Raw genomic sequence first — 23,815 nt, 5'->3', positions numbered from 1 at the left:
ATTTTTGGTCTAACCCTTTCACGTTATAAGCAAACCGGCGCATAGGCTATTAACAAGGCTTGCTTTATCGGCATATGACCGTTTTGTTTTTAACTTAACATGCATTATTTATAAGCACTTCACCCAGGAAGGCGCTGTATAAATTATGAATACTAAAAGCGGTATCCAATAGTCTACCCATTAAAACGCCTCGCCCGGACAGAGCATTTCTCAGAAAGTTCCGCTGCCATGCAAGTTTGGTAGAACAGAACCATGATTTAACCTTCTCTCAGGCGTGGATGTCCGGCTGCAATGTAGGGCATCAAAACGTTAAAATTACAGTATAAAACATCTTGATCTGAAATTGATTCAATTTAGTTTCGCATAAGTCCTACAAATGCCACACACAGATTTGTGCCCCACTATGTCAAAGATACAGCCAACTGGAGTAGGCTAGATGAAACAGTTGGAATGTACTTCAAAGCAGGTGCCCAGAAAAGTGTTACCATACAGAAAGCCTACAGGAACACACAAACTGCACCACGGCGATCGGCAAAAATTGTTTAGATATGCAAAAGTAGATCAAAACACAATCAAAAGTTTCCATAGTTTTACTAGACATGACCAAAGACAAGACCACTGTCCGCTAATCAACTCTCCAGATAATGTAAACTGGGCAGCTACAATAAAATAAAATAATATTCGGCTAAAAGGTTGACCTACTTACTGCAGGACACAATAAAACATGAACGTTCCATTTGTTGGCTGATTGGAGTCCCCTGACACTGATCCCAGCTCGGTGAGGGAATTCGTACCTTATCTCAACATTTTACACATAGCCTAACTACGACATCAAAGACTGTCTGTGGCTACAATCAGTCTTAAGACAAACAAGGCAAGTGTTTCCTAAAGTAAATAAAGGTTTCAACCACCGTAAACAAACAGTAAAGTAGCAAGCCTGCTGTCCAGAAGACGTAAAGATAACTTACCTTTGGATGTTTGTGTTTTCAATACACTGCAAAACGAGACTCCAATTTCGACTGTACAACAGAAGATTATCGATACATTCCTCAAATGGTTTGACGCCACACAGTTCTGTTGTAGCCTACTTGGTTCTTCAATTCAAAACTTTTACGTTCCCCCCCCCAAAAAAAACAACTACAATCCGACTCCCTAAAACAGTCTCAAGCAATCCTCAGAACCAGGATACAAGCTTGCGATAAAGAACTACGCTAGCATTTGATAAGCAAACGTAGCGTCCAAGCTCAGCACTAAAATCAGTGGAAGTTGATGCAGGCTGTAGAAGATTATCAATTAGATTTATTATTATCTTTTTTTGTTTGTTGTTGTTTAGTTTAGTGCGATGTGTTTTCCTCTGTTTAAATCACAACCACCTCTGGGTAAAGAAAATATGGAATGAGTGGGAAAAATATGACAGGCTATTGAGGAAGACTGTCCGTTGCGGTAGAAGTCTCCACTCCAGTTGAGGCAGGTGTAGTTGAATGTGCCCTCCTCCTTCTCTCCCTTTCAGCGCGGTCGCTCTCGCCCATTACTTCTTTCTGTCAAAGCAAGCCATCCGTGTCCCGTTTAACTCGCTCGGTGCCGAACTGGGGGGGGGAGGCCACCGAGTTCAGTCCGTCTGCTGTCAGGGCAACGCTGGAGAATTTATTACTTATATGACGAGTTTGTTGACGACTGAATAAACCGGCGATCATCAGAGATTAGGCTTTACGGGTAAATAAATAAAATCAAATTGGGACAAAGTTCCCAACATGATGCCTTAAATATTCAACTTAACCGTTCTTTGAAAAATAAAATAAAATAAAATAAAAAAGAGTTTGCTACCATGGAAAGAAGATACTCACAGTGTGTTTATTACAAGTTAATTAAATTACTTTGAACATTTTCATGCATACTGAATCAACCTAAGGAGAGTATAGGTTGACTGAAGAAATCGAGCTTGGTTACACGCACGCACGCCCGCACACACACACACACACACACACGGTGAATTGCATTTTGAGAGATATTGATTTGTGTACCTTCTACTTGTGTGGTGTGTAATTACCAAGGTCAAACACAAACCCCCTTCCAGGGTCAAGTGCTTGACATACAGTCTCTCCGTGCTGAACAAAGGGTCAGAGATGGTGGTATTGGTCATAATAGCAATAAAGACATTTAGTTTGGGAAATGTACAGCACTTTTGAGATACACAGGTATATTTTCCTTTAATGAACTGTGATTTTAGGGAACTGTATTGTATGTGATAGGATAGATTACTGTGCTTTGTATATTTTTATTTCACCTTAAAAATCATTACAATTTCAGGGTTAAAAAACAGGTGATGTGAGTTAACTGTGTAATTAACTGATTTAATTGTTCAATTAAGTGTCGAGTAACAACAAAAACCAGCAGAACCTGTGGATCTCCATGATAATGGGTGAGGACCCCAGCAGACTGCTGCTGCTGCTATAATAATAATAATAATAATAATAATAATAAGACGAAGAAGAAGAACAACACATTTATTAGTAGTTATTTATAATAGTTAATGTTTCTGTGTAATATTATAAACATCATGTATTTTGTATTGTATACTTGTACATTTATTTGTAAAGCATCTTTGTTGTATAGGTGTTTTGGGCAGATTCTGGGCTAACACTGCTGTTGGAAAGATGGATTCACTGTCATGTGGTGGCGGTCAACCACATTTGGACTGGTACCTGGGCTACTCTTCCACAATGCCCTCTGTTTTCCATGTTCTTTTCCTAAGAAATGACTCATGTCTATTCTGCCCTTTTAACAAAAACCCTGTGCACAGCACTGCCCCAGACAGCACCCAACTTCCTGTGTTTTATCACATCTTTCTGCATCAATGAGCTTACTGTGTGTGTGTGTGTGTGTGTGTGTGTATGTGTGCATGTGTGTGTGTTTGTGAGGACACATTTCTGTGAACATGTCTATGTTTCATGGCATTTCTGTACCTTACACATAAACTATTTCATAATAATACGAAAAAAGGCAACATGTTTTTTTTATTATATTGAATTTTAGTAAAATTTAACCACCGTTTTTGGAAAGTCAATAAAAAACTGAAAATCCAATCAGTTTTTAGGACAATTTCCCCCTGAAATGATTACAAATATCTTTCCTTTTAAAATAGATGTCTGAGAATCTAGAATCCATTAAATAAGCCTTTAAAGGATTGGGGTTAGGCTGGGATGGGCTGGATTGAGTTGGGTTTGGTTCGGCAATGGTGGTCAGGTTAGTTAGGATTAGGATGGGTTGGATCACATTGGGTGGAGTTGGGTTAGGGTTGTCTGTGTTTTGTTGGATTGGGCTGGGTTGGGTAAGGCTAAGTTCGGCTGAATTGCATGTGGTTGAGTTGGTAAAAATATGCAGCTTCTCACCACTTAAATTCCCCTCTTTCATGCTACGCATGTACCTCCTGTGCCACTCATGTTACATGTACCTCCATTCCAGCACTTATTGTGCTTTGTATCATCGTCCTGATGTTGTAGCTCGTAATGCCCCCTAGTTTGACTTAGCATAGGTTAGATCAGAGTAATGTTCACTGTGTGAACTGGACTTTATGTGTTCTTGGCTATGAATAACTGTACAAAATGAGTATCGCACCTTTATCGGACCTGTGTTTTGTAGTTGTTCCAATGACCTTCGGTATGCACTTTTGAACATCGCTTTGGATAAAAGCATCTGCCAAATAAATGTAATGTAATGTACCACATTTTAAAGTGATCTAACAAAAAAGTAAAAAAAAAAAAACGCCACAACATATGATGTGTGGACTGGAGTATGATTAACCTGCAGGTTAATTGGACCAACAGCACAAGTCACGTGTGCACTGCTGTGGGAAACTCCCACCGACATTTGCGCAAGCGGCGTTACATCACCATCTCCGAAGTTCAGGGCTATGTCAGGATGGGTTTCCTTCCAGCGGAAATGAACAGTTTCCCATATCCGACAGGGAGCGGGAAGCAGGGAAGGCAGTGTGAGAGCCTGCCCTTTGCGTGTGCGTTGGCCTTCCCGTGCGCGAGCACCGCTCCTGCTATGCACTCCTTACGGATGTGCATCACAGGAACAACGCACTGCATGCGCCAAACAACAGACCAGCTTAGTCATTTCTCTAACTCTGCCTCTAAGAACCAGAGCCCTTGCGTAGCCAGCACATCCGCTACTTTTCATATGAGATCCTGTACACTCACACTACCTGACCACTGTCATGATTTTATGGAACCTGGGTAAAACAGTAGGCTAAATGCCAGTAAGTGTGGGGAAATCACAAACCAGAGAGAAGCAGAGCTCCTGAAAAGGATATACTGGTAGGGCCATTTCATGCTGATACACATTCCAGTCCTGTGTTTATGGAAAAATGACCATTTATCATTAAAGTGAACGGATCAGCCCCCTCAGATTCTGGGTCAGGCCCTTTGTGTTTACAGAGTGCCACGTCTTCATTCGCAGTGATAACCTTGCACCCCCCTCCCCCCCCCCCCCCCCCCCCTCTCCCACACCCCCCACTGCCTCCTCCATCAGAAAAGGAAAACATAACAGCTTTCTCTACCATAAAACTATAATGTGCAGCTGGAAAACCAGGCAGCCGTTTAAGTGGAATTCCTTCTCAGTAAAGAAAAAGAGGAGCATAAAGTACTGTAATGACAGTGAAAAGATCATTGAGGAATGGAAGGACACATCTGTCTTGGGAGATAAATCTGCCATCACTGGAACATTAGAGCCAGAATAACTCTGGAACAGTAATGCCCGAGCTCATCAAATATGAATACTACATCGCGTGACGTTGGGGGCGATTAAAAAGTCCACTCTGTTGAGTTTATATAAAAAAAGAAAGAAAATGTGTTTTTCCATCCTGATTAGCGATGTCATTGTCGAGTATTTTCTCCTCTCTTGTTCATTCCAGGGAAGCAGTAAAGTAAGCCATGTGCGTATCTCATGAGTGTAACTCTGTCCTGCCTGCAGGTGACTTGGCATGTGCCTTGAGAGGGTTTCTTCACTGGTAGTAAAACTCAATCTGCTGTTGAATGTTCAAAATACTGTCCCCGCCAGGGGACGATTTTTAAGGAGGTTGAGATGAGTAGCATGGCTCAGAGTTGTCGCTGCACAATAGATTGCACTCATAATTTCCTCCGGGTACTTCGGTTTCCTCCCACAGTTCCCCCCCCCCCCTCCCCCCATGACCCTGCCCAGGATAAGCGGACATTGATAGTGGATGGATGGATGGATTGTGAGGACTGAGATAGGTTCTAAAAGTTTTCAGTGTGTATAAATGTGAGGAACACTGTCTTCTGTCTCCTTAAACATGTCTTACTTCTATCTTAGCAAATGTTTTATTGCCTCCAACTCTTATCTTTCCTCCATATAAATGGTTTAACAGTGTTTTAGGTTTCTAGGAAAATGTTTCACTAATTTACAGCAGTGCTGGGAAAAATTTGACCTCACTAATCCAGTGCCAATCTATCAGAACGACACATACAGAGTGCAAACTGTCATACACACCTATCAGAGTATGATGTGTAAGGTGCACACAGAAGCAACACTTTAAAAAAAAAAAGTCATCCCCTTTTTTCTCTCCTCAGTTTGGAATCAGGGCTGCTGGACACTGTACTAGTGTGAGGAGCTCTACTTGAAACACACGTGATGCTCCAGTGCATTCACCAGTCAGCCAGTGACTATATTCTGTACTGCTGTCGCACAGTATTACAGGACACCAGTGATTAATCTACATCCGACAGGCCACACAGCAAGAGAAGGCAGAGAACTCAGGAACTATGATTTGATAGAACATTTGGTTTTGTCTTCCATACAGGGTTGCCTTTTGATGATTTAACAGCAGAAAGTAGTTTAATCCAAAAGCCCAGCGTGGCTCCTGGCAACAGAAAAATTGACCTGCCCCATCCCACTCTCTCATACACACACACACACATTATGTACAGACATACACACACAGACACACACTAACACACAGATAAACACACACATGCACATACACACAAATAGGTGCTCAGATCACACACATAAAAAGATAATATTGCACAGGTTTCTGTAAGTTATCCCCTCTGATGAGAAAAACCTTCTGCCCCCATTCAGGACTGAGGTGATCCCTGGAGTTTATCTTCTCAAGGTGAGTTATTTATTGTGCATCAGGCATACTGAAAAAGATATGTAGCACACAACCAATATAGAGCAGCATTTTATGATTTATATTGTTTATCAAAATGTCATCTTCATGGTCATGACCCTGTAACACTTTGCCATAATTTACCCAAATACATATGAGATTGTGATATATATGTATATACAGTGAGTTCCATAATGTTTGGAATAAAGATATATTTTTTCTTGATTTGGATCTTGGGCCTTCTGGCCTCCACACTTTGCTCCTTCCATCACTCTGATATAAGTGAATCTTGGTCTCATCTGCCCACAAGACCTTTTTCCAGAACTCTGCAGGCTCCTTTAGGTATTCCTTAGTAAACTGTAACCTGGCCATCCTGTTTTTGTGGCTAACTGGTGGTTTGCATCTTGCAGTGTAGCCTATGTAATTCTGTTTGTGAAGTCTTCCGCAGACAGTAGTCACTGACACATCCACGCCTGCCTCCTGAAGTGTCTTTCTGATCTGTTGGACAGGTGTCTGAGGCTTATTTTCATTATGGTGAGAATTCTGTCTATGTTGTTTGCAAATGCTTTATATATAATATATGACCATATTAGCAGCACATCTCCACCTCCATACCCTCTGCATATCCCAGAACACGAGAGATTCTGACAATAACCATCACAATCACGAACACAGCAAGCAGCTGGTTTTGTGTCAGATCTCACCTACAGCAATAAATCTTTACATGCTTCTCTGAAGGTGAAGGTCTTGGTGAAGATTACTCTTCCCATTTAATATTTTACCAGAAACACTGTCTCTGCATGTTGACCAAGTCTAGTCTGGAAGAGTATTTATCAATTGGGTCAAACCCATGACGTCTCTTTTTAGACTTCCTGTTTGAGACTACTGTGCTTTACATTTATTTATTTATTTACATATATATTAACACAAGCTTCTGTCCGAAGTGACTTCCAGAGACAATATGGTAAACAAACCCAAATGCAAAAGCTCAGGGTAACTTCAAGAATCACTAGGACAAATAAAAGCTGAACCAGAAAGGCTGCTGGAGGCCTATCTGAATGACAGCTGTCAGATTCGGCCTTTTCAGCGAAATTTGCTGAATTATCATTTATTTCAGACTGATTTGTGGGATTGAAAAACCAACTGGAAGCTTTTTCTCTATCTCAGTAGACTATTTTTTAATCTACATGACTTTGAAGATTTTTGTCCTAAACAGAATTTGTCATAATGTCCTAGCTACACAGAAAAATGTCCAGTGTTAATTCAACTGTAACAGCATATATGAGTCTAGGAACCTTATGTACTCTGTAAGAGCTGATTTAACATTGAACATTTTTTACTGGGTAGTTTGCTGAGAGGCCAGTTTTAGTATTTGGTTCTTTTTTCAAAAAAGTCTATAGGCTTGTGTTTTGTTTGTGTAACATTGTGGTTTTGACTTAATTGGCAGAAATATTATATCATGCTGGATTGGGATTTTGACATAAGTATAGCAACCCTGATTTGAAGCTGCTTCCAGTCTGGAGTGATTCCAATCTCCATGCCTCACAATGGCCACATTATTTCATATAATTTCTTGTATTCATACACAATTGAATACAGTTGTATTTTATGTTCATACACAAGTGTTGTGGCTATTCAAACCTTCTTAATGAATAGAAAACTCACAGTAGCTGAAAAATATAATGGTATGTGGTACCACATAAGGTCCAAAGATTTTCCTGTTTTGAACAGCTCCTGCTTTAAGCCACCAACTCAAGTTGTGCATAACACAAAACTCTGATCTTGTGTCTGTTTAAAAAGAAGGACAGAAAGTAAGTTGAAGAGGACATTAATCATTTATGAATATTGCTGCATGTAAAAATAGGTTAGGCTTTATGTGGTTCTTTCAAAATGTGAAACCTAACCATGCGAATTTCATTAGCCACCCAACAAATCTCAAATCTTCATAAAATATTAATGTGCCTATCCAAGCTGATGTTCATAGACACATTCAAGTCACGACACTTTAACACTTAGCATTTAGTCTTTCAGTCCAGGAGTTTAAAAAGCCTATCGAATCTACACCTCAGAAGGGTAAATAATATAACTCACATTTCACAATATCTGCATACTAGGCACGCTGTAGTATAATTTGTGTACCGTCACACATCTGTGTTTAGTGCCATGTCTTTTTGGAGCTGGTTCATTTGGACAGCTGTGGAGATGGCCTACAGAGTCCAGAGAGACTGACAGCTGCAGCTGACCATATGCCTTTGGGAGAACCGTGTGTGTTTGGGAGGACCACGTGTGTTTGGGAGGACCGTGTGCATTTCGGAGGATGTGTGTGGTTGAGTAAGACAGAGGGCATGTCAGGTGTTCCAGTGATGGGAGGAGCCTGTGACTGTGATTGCACATTACAAAGCACAAATGATTAGGTGGCCAGATTTTAGTGTGAATCTGGCCAGGATACCAGGATAAACAACCCTGTCCTTTTGGAAAGTGCCATGGCATCTTTAATGACAGTGAGTCAGGACCTCATTTTAAAGTCTCATCCAAAGGAAGGTATGCATTGTGACGGAACATTGGATTTCTTTTGATTTATTTCTCCCCACCCCACTCCACCCCACCCCAAAGTCAGAACCAGCCTGTGTCTGAGCAGTCTTCGTATCAGGGCTATGTCTGCGCTACAAAAGACACACCTGGCACATTCACAAAGCACTAAATAAAGAGGAAGTTCTTTGACATTCAACACGATTCCCACTGTTACACAGTACAATTAGAGCCAGTCCCTTCTGAGGATCTATTCCCTTTTTGTTGCCAAGATGTAAATAATATAACTCACAATGAGTTAGACTAGCTTGCAACCCCAAATCAGACTTCAGCCTCCTGTCAACCATCCAGAGCTTTGGCACACAACCTTAAAAAAAGCTTGGCAATTAGTCTATCAAACCTCACGGTGGCCTGCTGTGAGTTTCAACAGGGGTTTGCTCAAAATGGATAAAACATGGACACGGAGCACCCTGGCTTGTTAACACATGAACAGAACAGAAGGCTTAAGAGTTTTAACTCATGAAGAGAAAGCTAGTGAGGTTTCTCAATGAGCGCAATCAGTTTCTATGGGCTAGTGCTGGGCTAGGAGTGGCACACAGTCCGGAGGTAAAACTTTTAGTTGCTCTGAGTTTTTCAATGCTGTAAGAATTTTTTTAAATCAATCAGCAGTCTACAAAATTCTAATAGTTTTGTTTTGCAATCATGTCCTGTAGGATTATTGGTGCTGCAAGGAACTAGCACAGCAAACTGAAAAAATGTTGGAAAACTCATTAAAAAGAGAAATCAGTACACTGAGCAATTGAAACCACACATAACACAAAACATATTTTATGGAAGAAAATAGCATCATTTACTAGTTCAGCATTAAAAAACCTTTCATCCTTGAGGTAATTTAGGAAATTCAATCCTGCAAATTTAAGCATGTTTCTGTCAAACATGGTCTCACTGTTCAAAAAGGTTAGAGAAGGAGCGCTACACAGACAAAGATAATGGCCAAAAAGGTGCTCTTTGGAAAAAGAAATTATCATGCATCATGGTTTATTTTGTCAGTCAAAATTATGAAAAAATACAAGTGGCAAACAGATGGGGAAACTAAACCCCTTTTAATGGACTCACTGTTTTCAGAGAGCACTATCAAAATAAAATGGTCTGTTTGTGAGGGGGGAAAAAAGAGTTGAACTGAACGCGGCTCCTGCCAGTGGGGTTTGGCGCAGCTCGTCTTCAGACAGGGTGTTGAAGAAAAGTTGCGTAGCGTGGAAACAGGTGTTAGAAAGTCCCGTTCTGTTTTTGACTGCTGTGGCTCTAAACCACCTGGTACCTTAATTGACTGAAAGTAGGCCAAGATGTTGAAAGGCTTGCAGCTTGGGGGGAGGTGGGGCAGTTTGAGCTCAGAGGAAGGGCCGAGTCATTACCACAGACGAACCAATCAGATGCTCGGCTGGCTTCCAAAAGCGGGGAGACAGAACTTTCACTGTTAAGCATTCAGAGCAGAGGATCGAGTAGCAGAATCTGCCACATCGGTTACAGCTCACCTGGCCCTCTAAACCTCGGCAGGGATGCTGAGATGCTGGAGGAGAGCAGCAGTCTGCAACCTGGAGAAGCTGGATAAACTGCCTAGTTGGTTCACTAATTTGTGTTGCTGATACACCTGTCCATTTCCTCAGCAAGACAGTGCATGAGGAAGAAATATGAAAATTTGAGTCTGTGTTTGCTGGAACAGGCCCATTTAAGAGGGCTTTCGCACAGACTAGCAGCATTTCAATGTGCCTTCATTTCAGCCCAGACCTCTAACACCAAGGCCAGTATGAGATCTGGAGAGAGCTAGACTGGCAAGCACAATAGCTGTAGCAAACCTGTGGGCATAAAGTACTTCAATACTATAATCCACATACCTCACCCACAATAGTAATGCTTTCCTGTTAAAATACTATATTTTCTGCTTGAACAATTTAGAACCTGGAATATTTGCTAATGTTTTCAACAAATTAAAAATATCAGAGGACCTTGGCAATTTTGCACTAAAGAAGTAAATTAATATTCAAAATATTCTGGACTTGTATTATTGGCTGAATGGTTGTAATGAGACCAATCAACAGCATGATGGGCCCAGCGCACAAAACATAATCTGGCACATGGATCGTTTTTGGGCTTTGGCAACTGAAATCTAAACCAAACAAGCTCAAAGGAATTACGAGCCACGCGCTGGATGTTGAAAGAGTGTAATGGAGGGAGAGAAAAGGAAAGAGAGATGTTGGAAGCTGTGGAGGTGATGTGGAGTGCAGTAAGCCAACAGCATTTAATCAGCCTTAACCCATACTCTGTTCTAACATATTTTTCAGGAGCTCAGCGATCGGGCCAAAGGGATAACAGAGGGACACCACATACAAAGAGTCTGTCAACCTGAGCATTTTGAAGGCCAAAATGACCTGGAACTGATTTTGTTCCACTGCATCGTGTTGTTTTTCTAGATACAGGTGTGCATGGAGATCAGTGACACATTAAAGAGACAGGGAGCATATAGCTCCAGGTGCATTAAGCTCAGCATGTGAGCAGCTTCTGGTTCTGGCGAAAGCACAGCATGTTTCCATCAGAAGTATAAATAGGAGGCTGCCCTTGCCTGCATGCCTCGCTGGCGCTGTATTTAACCAGGGCAGGTCTTTGCTAGCCGAAGATTTACAGCTCCGCATTACAAGTGGAATCAAGGCTTTACACATGCAGTTTCAACATCGCCGCTCCTCTGTCTGGACCTGTCAAAAATGCCTAGCCCTGGGCTGCGTTCGGAGGGCGATGCGCACACGTGTGCGGCTGTGCGTTTCTGAGCGCGTCTGATAGGGGTGTGCATGTCTCTGTGTGTTTTTGAGTGAGTCTGCCATACGTGCGTGCTTGTGTGTGTTTCAGAGTACCTGCACTTCTCAGAGAACTTCTCGAATATATTATCACACATCAGTGTCAATCCACTCAGGCTCATAGTATCATAGGGTTATGAACTTCACGTTTCATTCGTTTAGCAGACATTATTATCCAGAGCGATGCACAGTGTGTTCACCTTATAAACAACAGGGCCAGACCTGGCTAGCATTCCCAGACAAGCAAGCATACATGCAACATCACTCAAGTACTAATGTATTCAAACGATGCTAAATGTAAGGCAATGTGTAACAGGATTTCTGGCCTGAACACCATCCAAAAAAAAAAAAAAAAAAAAAAAAAAAACAAAAGCCATTACTAGCATAGCATATCATGAGAAAATAAATTAAAAACCCCAGCTCAAATACACGCCATATACGCACATGCATTTCACAAAATTACCTTTCACAACACTATCTTGCTGCGTTATGAATTTTTTTTTTTCATATTTTAAATTGATGTGGCTGCCTTTAATAAGCAGTTATGTTTTACAGAAATGTTGAAAAGTAAACTTATTAAATGAAAAAACACCTTGTTGAAGCCGAGTTTGAATGACAGTGACCTGCAACCATCAGTGAACAGTGACTAAAAAGCCTGCGCTGAATTGTGAATTTTGAGATCTACTGACCCCTTGTGGTCACAGTCATCACATTCCAAAAGTTAAATGCAGCAACTTCCTCCTAATGATTTCATTTATTACACTATATAAATTTTGAAAAATTCCCAAATATATATTATTACTGATAGAGTATGGGTATGACTAGTTTAGGTCACCTTGGTAACCTGTGGAATCTCTAAATCTGCCCAGCATCCTCGCAATCTGAAGCAAAGGTACCTCAGATGGTTAGACCATGCATGATAGGTGAAGGATAACCAAACCCCCAGAGATGTCCTGTATGGGAGCTCGGTTTCAGGGATGCGATAAAAAGAAATACCATGGGGCTGCTGGGTGGCTCATCTTTAAGGCACTCTTCTCCTGCGTGGATGGACACCACGGTCCGGTTTTTAATCCAGACTGTGCCAATGCCGACGGTGGTCTGGCAGCCCTGCAGGTCAAGTCAACGTACAATTGGCTCCTTGACAGACTGTCCTGGGGCTACTGGAACATGCACACACTTCCAAGCAAAAGATCAGAAACTCCATAAAAAATTGGGACATCCGCATCTTTATTTGGAAATAAAGACACAAAAATTAACCCTTTACATCGTTTTCATTTTCCAAAACTACCCGTAAGTTATCAAAAGATACAATTTCAAATTGCACACAAAATACATCTTTCTTTCCAATTCCAAATTGTTATTCATATTAATAACAATATCAAACACAATATCATCCATTTTCAAAGGGAAAGATGAAATATTCACAAAGAATTTGCTTTATAAAAAGGGTGTTGTAATATTAAAATGAATCAGTAGGCTAGTGACAACATCCCCAAAACAGAATCAAATTGACTGTGTGGTGTTTTTGCAGGCCCATCACAGCAATCACCATTTTCAAATGAGGAAAACAACTAAAAAAGTCGATGCCAAGGAGGGATTTTATGCAAAGTAAGCAGCGGGTCACTGCCAGGATTGTAATTATTTCCAGGCCCGAAAAAAAGAGGCGCAAGTGTTCCATCTTACCCACCGTGTCAGTGATCTTTGTCTTGATGTGCCTGGATCCAGTTCAGAGGGATTATGTACATAGACTGCAGTTCAGCAACACCATGAAGAGGCAGATGAAGTTTCTCATTGAAAGTGTATTTTTTTAGGCATTCCCTTTAGACAAGGGATGGGAAGCTGGGTGAAGCAAAGAACACAAGCCTTTCCTAAACCTCCACATCAGGGTCCCTAACTGGCTAAGATACACTGGGATCACAAAGCTATATTGTGCTCACCAAGCTATTCCTACACAACTGGTGAAGGCTTACCAAAAAAAAAAAAAAAACAGCACATTGGAGAAAAACCAAAAAATCTTTGTGGATGATATAGCAGGCAACCAAGATGATAAATTAGTTACCGTGTCTTTACGGTTTAGACTAAATTCCTCAAAATACTAAATTAAACCGTGGTTCAAAAATGTATGTGAACTATAAAACAGCTAAAATATTTACACATGAAAAATTATTGTATAATCAGTGTACTTGTTCTCAAGACCATTTTTAAGTATTAACCAACGGAGTATAGGGCACCACTTGAAAATGGTAAACTGTATGCAAAATTAAAAATTGGTGCACGAGCATTTATGGTCAGCATAAGAAGAATGGTCATGTGGGAATAATTATAGAATGAATCTTTAAACTCCATGACATATTTCAGTACTTCCTGAAATGTGCCAACAAATGTTAATAGGTTTATAAACATACCTGTAACTCACATTTACATGAGATTGTGACTATACAAGATCAAATGCATTTTCAATGTTGCAGCTGCAGAAGTTGTTTGCATATTTATCAATATGCAAAAATGATCACCAAATTGAAAAAACTATCACTTTTGAGAAGTGAAAATATTTTGAGTTTTACATACTAAAAGTGTTACTTTAAATACTTATTACTTAGAATGGTCTTACCCTGAAAATTGTGTTCATCCATGACTGTCACTCAATCATAGTAACAGTTTGAGTTCAAATGCATAGACACAGTTACAAACTGAAAAAGGAGAATGAAGGGTTAAAATGAAAAAGCAAAGCAACTGAAAAGAGAGCTGAAGGAAAGCACACTGACAATAGAACGACTCAAAGTGAACCCTAAAAGCAGAAGTCAACACAACCGCACATGAAGGCGAAGAGAGAACACGTTTCTGCGCTGATACCCTGAACCCTGAACCCACAATCATGGAAACGCAAGGCGAAGAGAAACCCGGGCCTGCTGAATGGACCCACATGGGAGGGGAGTGCCACTCCATTTTAATCCCTGAGAACGCCAACTATGATCTGAAGCCTGCTGCCTTACAGGCACGGACTAAACACACCTTGCTCTCCCTAAACTCCCTCCAAACACACCTCGCTCTCCCTAAACACCGTCCAAACACACCTCGCTCTCCCTAAACTCCCTCCAAACACACCTCGCTCTCCCTAAACTCCCTCCAAACACACCTCGCTCTCCCTAAACACCGTCCAAACACACCTCGCTCTCCCTAAACTCCCTCCAAACACACCTCGCTCTCCCTAAACTCCCTCCAAACACACCGCACTCTCTAAACACACATCACTCGCACTAAGCACAACTCACACCTCACTCTCACCAAGAAAACGTCAGTAAGCACACCTCACTCTTACTAAACACAGCTCACTTGTGCTATAAACTCTCCAAACACACCTTTCCCTAAACACACCTCAGTGATACGGACCACAGGTCACTCACTAAACGCACCTCACTCATTAAACGCACATCAATCTCACAAACGGTTTTCGAAGGGTAGGTGGGTTGTTTGTTTTTTCTGGAAGCATTTGTATTGTGCTTCTCAACAGTGAACAGTGCAGTTATCTCACCAACATTTTTCTGCAAACTGCACAGCTCATAAATAGCATGACAACAATAACAGAGCGGAAAAGGAAGCAAAACTTAGGGCCTGATTTACCAAGGCCTTTAGCATGTGCAAAACCTCTTAGCACATGCAAAACCAATAACATGACCATGGTATTCACTCAATCATTGGTTGGGTCAGTTCTGTGAGTGCTAAAAAAGGTTCAGCAACTACTGAAGGTCTTAATAAATCAAGCACTTAGTTGCCACTCAACGGTAAACGTTCACTTTTCGTGTCTTGCTGCAGATCTGGTTCTGGTTCGGCCCAATTGTTCAGCAGCAGAATAATCAGCACAAAAGCGCTCCCCAGGTAGGGACAGGCCCTGCGGGGCATCAGAAAGCTCACAGCACAGCTTGCTTTCCCCAGCAGCCCCAGGGAGGAGTTCAGCAGCATGTGGGCATTCGCAAAAGATCACACTCAAGGTTACCCTGAATCAGAAAGCAGTAAAATATAGACTAAAAGTACCAAAATAGGAAAAACAACAACAAAAAAACAACAACAAAAAAAACCAAAAACTAACCCTGAACGGGCACAACAAAATCCACGAACCAGAATTAGGTGCTAAACGGAAAGCTGGTGTAAAATAAGAAAGGGGGTAAAACATTAGGGGAGTTTCAGGAAGTCTTAACTTTCTTCCCCTTCCTCTTCCTCCTGCTCTGTGGCCTCTGGGGCTCCACATCCCTCTGCCTCCTCCAGCTCTTCCACATCCAGATCTTCGTCTTCCTCCCCCTCCCTCCCCTGAGTGATGCCATCTTCCTCGTCTGCCTCTCCATCCTCGTCTTCCTCAGACCCTGAAATTAATGCATGACACCCAGACCATTATCTACTCATATCCAGCAGCTTACACAAGGAACATTATAACATGAAATCCACAACCCACAACCTTAGAGTTACAAGTAGTTCCCCAATCACTGCGTTATGCTGCTTACCCCAGACCGGACCACAATTTGCATAGCCTAAGCCAGACCACATACATTTCACAACAGACTGTTTATTTGAGGAGGATGCTAGCTTGCACTGTTGCATGTAAATGCTTCTACAAACCAGCAGTCCAGGAACCAATAAAGGAGCAAAACTTCATTATGAACCAATGTAACATTTCTGTGCCACCTCATTTAAATGCAGCATATGACTAGCGAAAGTGTCGATAGAGAAGGCAGAAAACATTAGTTACTGCGTTTCAATTGAGTTCCCTTCGGTTTTGGGTTTCCGGACAAACTCACCGTCAATCCGGACTTCCTCATCCTCCTCCTCTGAACTTTTTCCTGAGAAAGAAAAATTATTTAATTTTGTAATCATTTATTTTTTGCTTTCTATTCATTTTTAAAAAATGTTTGTTTTGGTACAACATGCTATGCCACTCCCAAACGTTACTCCATGCATTCTATGGCAACGGGATTCAATAAAAAAAAAATAAAAAAAAAACTTGAAAAGCATAAGATTAACAAATAAACCATTTTATATTAGTATATGTATTGCTGGAACTATGTAATTGTATAGTAATCAAATAATAGTAAAATTAGTGAAATTTTTTACTATTACAGTATCTGCAGTTGCAAGAGGCAAGTGGATGATGTGGTTTATTTAGCTGTGGGGCAGGACTTGGTATTTGGACAACACGAATGGCTCATCCCAGTTCTTCCAGGTTTTGGGGGCAGATGCGATTGCTCCCTTACCTGCATCTTGTTCTTCCTCTCTTCGGTTAACAGCTGACTCTTCCTCCTCATAGTCGCCATCATCATCTTCGTCGTCCGAGTCCGATATCACCACACAATCACTGCTATTGCTGTTGTTGGCCGTCCTGGGCACACTTGAAAAAAAGATGATGTGATTTGGACCACACAGTCAAACCTGCTGCCGGTCCCAGTGAGCCAAAAGAATCAGCTCATCAGAAATTTCAAAAACAGCATTTGCACTGGGAATGGAGTCAGTTTCACTCCAATTCAGTCAATTCAGTGAATGGAACTTTAATTCATTTAAAAAGCATCATTGAACATTACCGACGATTTTCATTTACCGACTTGAATCTCACTTAATGTTCCTGAAATGAACGAACTAGAGAGGAACTGACCTAGACTTTGTGCCACAAACAATCTCTCCAGGTAAACACCAATGTGGACACATTTGCGAGGCAGATTTGGGTGTCTTTACCTACCCCTGTTTTCACATCATGCACAATTAGTAAATCAAAGCAGCTCATTACAGTCCATTCATCTGCCCTGGTTTCTTGGGTCTGAATTGGTTACTGATTTTCAGCTGAATAAGAAGACCCAACTGACACAACAGCCCATCAGAATCAGGTTTGAGAACTCCTTCTTTAGGGTTTTCATGAACCTCAGAATGGGTACAATGAGTCATCAAAATAACTTTCTTTTCCACAGAAAAGCACAATGATTGGCTCATGCAAGTGAGCATAGGGCAGGTCCTCCCATTTTGGGTTTCACAAAGCCTGAGAGTCCAATCACTGATCATTTCCTCAATCACCTGGCAGTCCCACGGTCCATGCTTGGGGGGCTTACCTGCCATTCAGTCGGGGCTCCCACATGGGGGTCAGGTAGTACCTGAGAGGATTCCGGTACAGGTCATTCTTCATAATCTACACAGTGAGAGAGAGAAAAATGGGAACATGTTACATACATTAGCATAGTTAGACACTCAAGTACACTGAGTTGGGTTTCAATAATGCAGCTGCAGCTTAAAAAAAGAACATTTAATGCTCTTTACATTACATTACATTACAGGCATTTGGCAGACGCTCTTATCCAGAGCGACGTACAACAAAGTGTATAACCATAACCAGGAACAAGTATGACGAAACCCCTAGAGAGAAGTACCGGTCCAAGTACAGGGAACAACCGCATAGTTCAACCTGGACCCTGGTGGTTAAACTGATTAACACTAACAACGAGAACGGCAACAACGCAATCTATGGAAAAATAAAAATAAATAAAAATACAAGTAGTTGTTAAGACTGGCGCATCAACTAAGTCACCTATTAAACAGCTGCCTCTTGGCACCTTGTTACCTCCAATCTGCCCATACAGGTCAGACCACATGAACCTGCAGAACAGAACCCTAGGTTTGCTCAACTGCCTATAGAACACCTTCTCATTCAGGCTAAATCAAAGAAGGCAGATACACACCCTCCAACTGCAAGAAAGAAAATTGTCATCACATGGCCTGAACATATGAGCCAGTAACCCTCCCAGTCTGTTAGCAACACTGCTACAACGACAAACCCTCTCAGTCTGTTAGCAACATTGTTACAACGACAGACCCTCCCAGTCTGTTAGCAACATTGCTACAACAGTAGACCCTCCCAGTCTGTTAGCAACATTGCTACAATAGTAGACCCTCCCAGTCTGTTAGCAACATTGCCACAATGACAGACCCTCCCAGTCTGTTAGCAACATTGCCACAATGACAGACCCTGCCAGTCTGTTAGCAACATTGCTACAGTAACAGACCCTCCCAGTCTGTTAGCAACATTGCTACAGTAACAGACCCTCCCAGTCTGTTAGCAACATTGCTACAATAGTAGACCCTCCTAGTCTGTTATCAACATTGCTACAATAGTAGACTCTCCCAGTCTGTTAGCAACATTGCTACAATAGTAAACCCTCCCAGTCTGTTAGCAACATTGCTACAACGACAGACCCTCCCAGTCTGTTAGCAACACTGCTACAACGACAGACCCTCCCAGTCTGTTAGCAACACTGCTACAACGACAGACCCTCCCAGTCTGTTAGCAACACTGCTACAACGACAGACTCTCCCAGTCTGTTAGCAACATTGCTACAACGACAGACCCTCCCAGTCTGTTAGCAACATTGCTACAATAGTAAACCCTCCCAGTCTGTTAGCAACATTGCTACAACGACAGACCCTCCCAGTCTGTTAGCAACATTGCTACAATAGTAAACCCTCCCAGTCTGTTAGCAACACTGCTACAACGACAAACCCTCTCAGTCTGTTAGCAACATTGCTACAATGACACTGATGACTCAGAAAGTGTTAGTTGTGTGGTGGTGTGTGTTAGCCTGTTGAATTGGCATGTTGGTGTGCTGTACCTGAGCTATCTCATCCCTCTCAGGGCTGCTGTGGTCGCTGAACCAGGTGAAGAAGCTCGGATATGACTGGAAGGCACCAGGACCTTTGACCAGCCGGGTTCGGGCTGTCAGGTTCTGCCCGCGGTGCCACAGGATGGGGTTGGAAAAGGACATGGCTGAACCTGGGGGCGGTCAGTACCAGAGTCCAGTCAATACCAGAACAATACCCAACTCCGCAGTTCACAAGCAGGTCTGATTTGGTTGCTGGTAAAAACAAAAACCAGCAACAGACCCGGCAAGTCTCCAGGATACCCTGCAAGCTGTCTGGGACAAACGTAGAGGAGCCATTACTCACCTCCCAAGGCAAGATGGAGCTCCTTGACGATGACACTGTTCTGGAAGTATGGGTTCCGTCTGAAATGGAACCCAATCCTATGGCCCATCCCATTGTTCTCAATCTACGAGACAAATTAACAAAAAAACTAAAAAAAAGTAAATTCCCTCTCCTTCCCATATATCTACACTACCGCTCTCCTTACACACAACATTCATACAAACACTACATTCATACAAACATTCAAAGCATTGAGGTGACTATACCCTGCTCCCAATCTAATCACCGTGAGAGACATGCCCATAATTTAAAGAAGTTACACCATTTCGCACTGATCTTCGTTAGTGTATTGTGAATTTTGTATGGGGGGGGGGGGATGATAAATTCTAACGAGCACATTCTGGTGACCAGGGGATTCTATACAAGGTAGGGGGGTGTCTAGTTCAACATGGTAATCAAACCTTAGCCTCAAAAACCGTAGCTCAAAGAAGACTATTCTGTAAAGGTGCACTGGCAGCATTACGTTCAAAAGAAAGCCATATGACTATGAGGCAGGAGGGGTGTGAGGGTCCCAGATGGGAAGAAGGGGTTTAGATGGTTACCTCAAGGTTGGTCATGTAGCTGAGAGCATCCTCGTCGTTTTCGTCAATGTGAGCAGAGAGCTGGGGGTGATTCAGGAGCTGAGAAATGGTCAAGGAATGCACCCCAAAAACAAACTCTGTATCCCAACCTAGGAGCAGTGAAAACCACGACAGAAGCACCCCTCCCACACAGACAGCAGGCCCTCGATCTGTCAGGTGAATGGAGGCAGGCAGTAGGACTGCTAGAGGCCTAAGACTCACGAGGCTGGGGGAGGGCAGTGAAATGGTATGTAAAACTGAAATTCAGCAGCAGCCCTGGGCCCCGTTTCACAAAGCGGGATTGCCGAGTTTGCGTGATAACTGCACCGAGTAAAACCTGGAGCGCTACCACATCTGGAACATTGACTGAAGTAAAAAACTGTTCCAGGTTTTACTCAGCACAATTATCCAGCTAACTCAGTAATCCTGCTTCATGAAATACCTCCCTGATGTGTGCAGGTACATGTGAGCGTGTGTGTTTTACAGCTGTCACACGGCTGCATTGCATTTCACCACCCAGGTCCCAAATACGCAGACACTAAGCACAGCTAACCACTCCCTACCCCAGATGCACAACCACATCACTTCACATGCATATAGGCATGTACACCACCCAGGTAAGGATAACCATAAGAATACAAGCACATTCTTGTTTTACAACATTATCCAAACAATCTTACCCAACACATCAGATTAAGCAAATTTACAGGCCAGTTGAAAAATATGACAAGTTTGTTATACTTCGACTACAGCCCTCGTTCATAAACCTCTGAACTAAGTCACTGGGCATCAGCGGGGGTGGGGGTGTGGCTCAGAGGGAGGATACAGCTGTAACCCAGAAACCGGGGATGTCTTTGATGATCGCACCACGCTGGTCCAGGTGCGGGCGCCGCTGCTGGTTCAGTTTGAGCTCTAGGCGCTGGTGCTGCCGGACGCCTTTCCTCTCCAGCGTCTCCAGCTGCATCTGCAACCGGGCCAGCTGTGCCACCGCCTGCCGCGTCTCCGGGGCCATTTTAACCGACACAATAGCGCACTCTGCGTCCTCAGCGGTGCAGTCTTCCGAGCCTGAGGAGAAGTCCGGACTAGAAGAGGAACCGAGGAGAGAATCCTCGTCGTCCTCGTCTTCATCCTCAGTGTCCCGCGACCTGTCTACTCGCTCTGTCTCAGCAGTGCCCAGCACAGCGCCCCCTTCAGGCACTGAGGTAGAGCTGTCTGCCGCGACTGCCCGAGTTTTCGGCCAATTTACTCGTTGAGGACTGTCTGTACAATCGGCGGGTTTCGGAGTGTCTCGTTTCCCAGGTCCCTTCTGATCAATTTCAGCTTTCTTACCGGAATGCGGCCTATCTGTCTTCTCACTGTCCCCGTCACCTCCAGTTAAACTCGCCAGCGCTTCCGCGGCTGCAATAGCCGCCCAATCCGACTGCTGATGCGAAGCTCCATGCCCAGGCCCTTTAAGAAGTACGCTGCTGCGTCCTGGTGCTCCAGCGGCCGCTATTTCCACTGGCCTCTCACTTTCCCCACTACCCCCGCAAGCGGCTGGCTCTGCAACCCCGCTACTGTTTGTAGGACGCTCATTTGCACTCCCCGTCGAACTGGGGGTGAAATTTGTTTTGGTGTGCGCGCTCTTGTCCCGTTCCTCTGCTTTTATGTCTATTTCAGCCTCCCTATGTTCGCGTTCGCCTCCTGCCTCAATGGGTACAGTTTCTCCATTTCTACAGCCGCTTGACCCGAGCGCTAATTCCTGAATGTCATCCTGCACTTTGGCTGCCTTCCCCGGCGGTGAGGAACAACCCTGCTCCGGGGATGCGCTTCGCTTGTTGGTCTTAGACTGCTGCTTGCAGTCCGTGGGCTCGCTCATATTTATTGCTTTACTAGTATTTTTCCAGTTTATGAGTCTTTATAAAAAATAATAATAATACAGCTAGATCATGTAAAAGTAGCTAGCTGGATAGTTACCTCGGCAGCTTGCTCACGAAACAAATCTTCCTGTTCCTGTCCGTATATCCAAGCGCAAGTAGCCTACATGCGGCCTACTTTTAGGTATCTCCGCTGTACGTCCTAAAACAGCCCCCTTTTGTGTGAAATTGTGAACGGTCCAGATCCAATAACGATTAAATAAAGTTCTTTAGATGCGCATTACATTTTATTTACAACTTTAGCAATTGCTTTAACCCATTGTTGCCTAATTCAATTCCATGCTGTGTTTACTTGCAGAGAGATAATCTTATTGGCTGTCCTTCGCGGCGCCGAAACCTGTCCACCAATCAGCGTTACGGTTTTTATGCTGTCAGACTAATGGCGACCACTTCATTTTTGTAAACGTTGCTCATATTCACGGATATGTAGTAAGTCAGTGGGAAGTTTATGCAAGAAAGCAATGCAATAGCCGACCCGTGTACTATGTATACTTGTATACTTATTTTGCGCAGCATCGGCAATAAATAGACCGCCGAACTCAGCCGACGGTGCACACTGAGCTTCTTAAATCTATGCTCTGTAGCGGTGCTAACCAAAACTTACTGGTCTACCGTCTACTGCTGGTTCTCACTCCAACCTTAATAACAAAGCATACCTCATTCAACAACTAGAGTTGTTGAGCTTATAATTAGTAAAATCAGGTGCGCCAAATTAGAATGGTAGCTCTCCAGGAACAGAGTTGGGCTACCTTAGCGTAGTAGACTAATGCAGCGACCAATCTTCGCTCAAAAACGAAATGAGTAACAAAGGTATCATACGCAAAACTATTCGGTCATTTGTCCTGTTGAAAATTACATGATAAGAACGTCTTCATTCCGAATTACTTAGAAATTTTTTATCGGTTGTTTTCGTTAGAGCGACTTGGCAATATGCATGTACAAAATACATAGGTTTTGGCGCTATGATGATTTCAATGCCCACTCACATCGCCGATGTTTAAGTAGTTATACACCATTTTACTTTATACTACCACTTGAACATTTGCCAAGCAAACAGTTTCTTGGGGCCCTGTTTGGACATTTTAATTTGGGCACTTATGAACATCTTCAAGTAAAACAAAAAGGTATTATTTTGGCAAAACGTTTAACACTGTAACTGGTAGGCACGTTTCTTACTTATGCACTCCAGGACCAGTACACTGAGTGTGACATCTGTACTCAGCACATTTGAATGGAGATAAACCAGCACAATAAGCTTTTACAGGCTGTAAGAATTTATTAACTTCCTGACACATGATTGTCTTTTTGACACATACAAAACTTGTAAACTTATCATTATCATACAATATATTCAAAATAAAATACACAGCTGAGGAAGAGGGGATACCAGTTTGTAGGCTACTGTACGTTGAACACATAGTGTATGAATTTTATTATACTATAGTATAGTACAGTAAACTGTTCTTAGGACAGTTATAGTAATCACAAAGCCATACAATGATTGTCATTATATTATCAACACAGTTTCATAACTGCTGTAAGTATGATATTTGAGTGTGTTTCTATGGTTATGTAAAATCTAAGCAGGCACATGCATACTATGAAGCACTGAAAAACAATATTGGATAGACAATGGTGCTCCTACTCTCAATTGCGAAATAGCAAACTGGCTAATCTCTGCCTGCCTTTCAGTATGTCTTCTTCACAATATCTGATGCACGTTCTTGGGCAAAGACCATACTTCAAGGCTCATCCATAAAACAAGGAAACATTAAAGGATAACAACAGTAAATGGTAAAATAAGCTTTAAAGAATTTACTT

General features: G+C 42.5%; 2 protein-coding genes across 5 annotated transcripts in view; both read right to left on the bottom strand.

Moving 5' to 3' along the window:
• Nucleotides 1–1,515, bottom strand: part of LOC118211175 (semaphorin-3F-like) — a 34,533-nt gene extending 33,018 nt beyond the window's left edge. Inside the window, exon 1 of one of the 2 annotated variants that reach the window (XM_035388108.1) lies at nt 969–1,515. The gene's annotated coding sequence lies outside the window, so the exon portion shown is untranslated. Of the gene's footprint in view, nt 1–706; nt 907–968 lie in introns of those variants that run through there. The other variant, XM_035388109.1, reaches the window with a different exon arrangement.
• Nucleotides 1,516–12,713: 11,198 nt separating this feature from the next.
• On the bottom strand, nt 12,714–22,354 carry LOC118211478 (testis-specific Y-encoded-like protein 1). 3 transcript variants are annotated; one of them, XR_004762011.1, is made up of 9 exons: nt 20,905–22,354; nt 20,061–20,138; nt 19,480–19,582; nt 19,146–19,306; nt 17,595–17,671; nt 16,752–16,885; nt 16,299–16,340; nt 14,552–15,866; nt 12,714–14,520 (listed from the first exon to the last, which is right to left on the bottom strand). XR_004762011.1 is itself a non-coding variant. In XM_035388715.1 (8 exons), the coding sequence occupies exons 1-8, from the start codon at nt 21,934–21,936 to the stop codon at nt 15,700–15,702; spliced, it is 1,794 nt and encodes a 597-aa protein (XP_035244606.1). In that variant the 5' UTR covers nt 21,937–22,354; the 3' UTR covers nt 12,714–15,699. The 3 variants fall into 3 exon arrangements, 1 of the variants encoding a protein (XP_035244606.1); XR_004762012.1 differs by having other exon boundaries at nt 14,583–15,866; XM_035388715.1 differs by having other exon boundaries at nt 12,714–15,866.
• Between the last annotated feature and the right edge of the window lie 1,461 nt (nt 22,355–23,815).

This window comes from Anguilla anguilla, chromosome 13 (genome assembly GCF_013347855.1).
Source record: "Anguilla anguilla isolate fAngAng1 chromosome 13, fAngAng1.pri, whole genome shotgun sequence".
Taxonomy (NCBI): domain Eukaryota; kingdom Metazoa; phylum Chordata; class Actinopteri; order Anguilliformes; family Anguillidae; genus Anguilla; species Anguilla anguilla.
This window is presented reverse-complemented; position numbering and strand designations above follow the sequence as displayed.

Coding starts and splice junctions, on each gene's coding strand:
- LOC118211478 (XM_035388715.1), bottom strand. CDS start 21,936: ATGAGCGAGCCCACGGACTGCAAGCAGCAGTCTAAGACCAACAAGCGA. Junction 19,583..20,060: donor GCTACATGACCAACCTTGAG/GTAACCATCTAA, acceptor TTTGTCTCGTAG/ATTGAGAACAATGGGATGGG. Junction 16,341..16,751: donor AGAGGAAGAACAAGATGCAG/GTAAGGGAGCAA, acceptor TTTCTTTCTCAG/GAAAAAGTTCAGAGGAGGAG.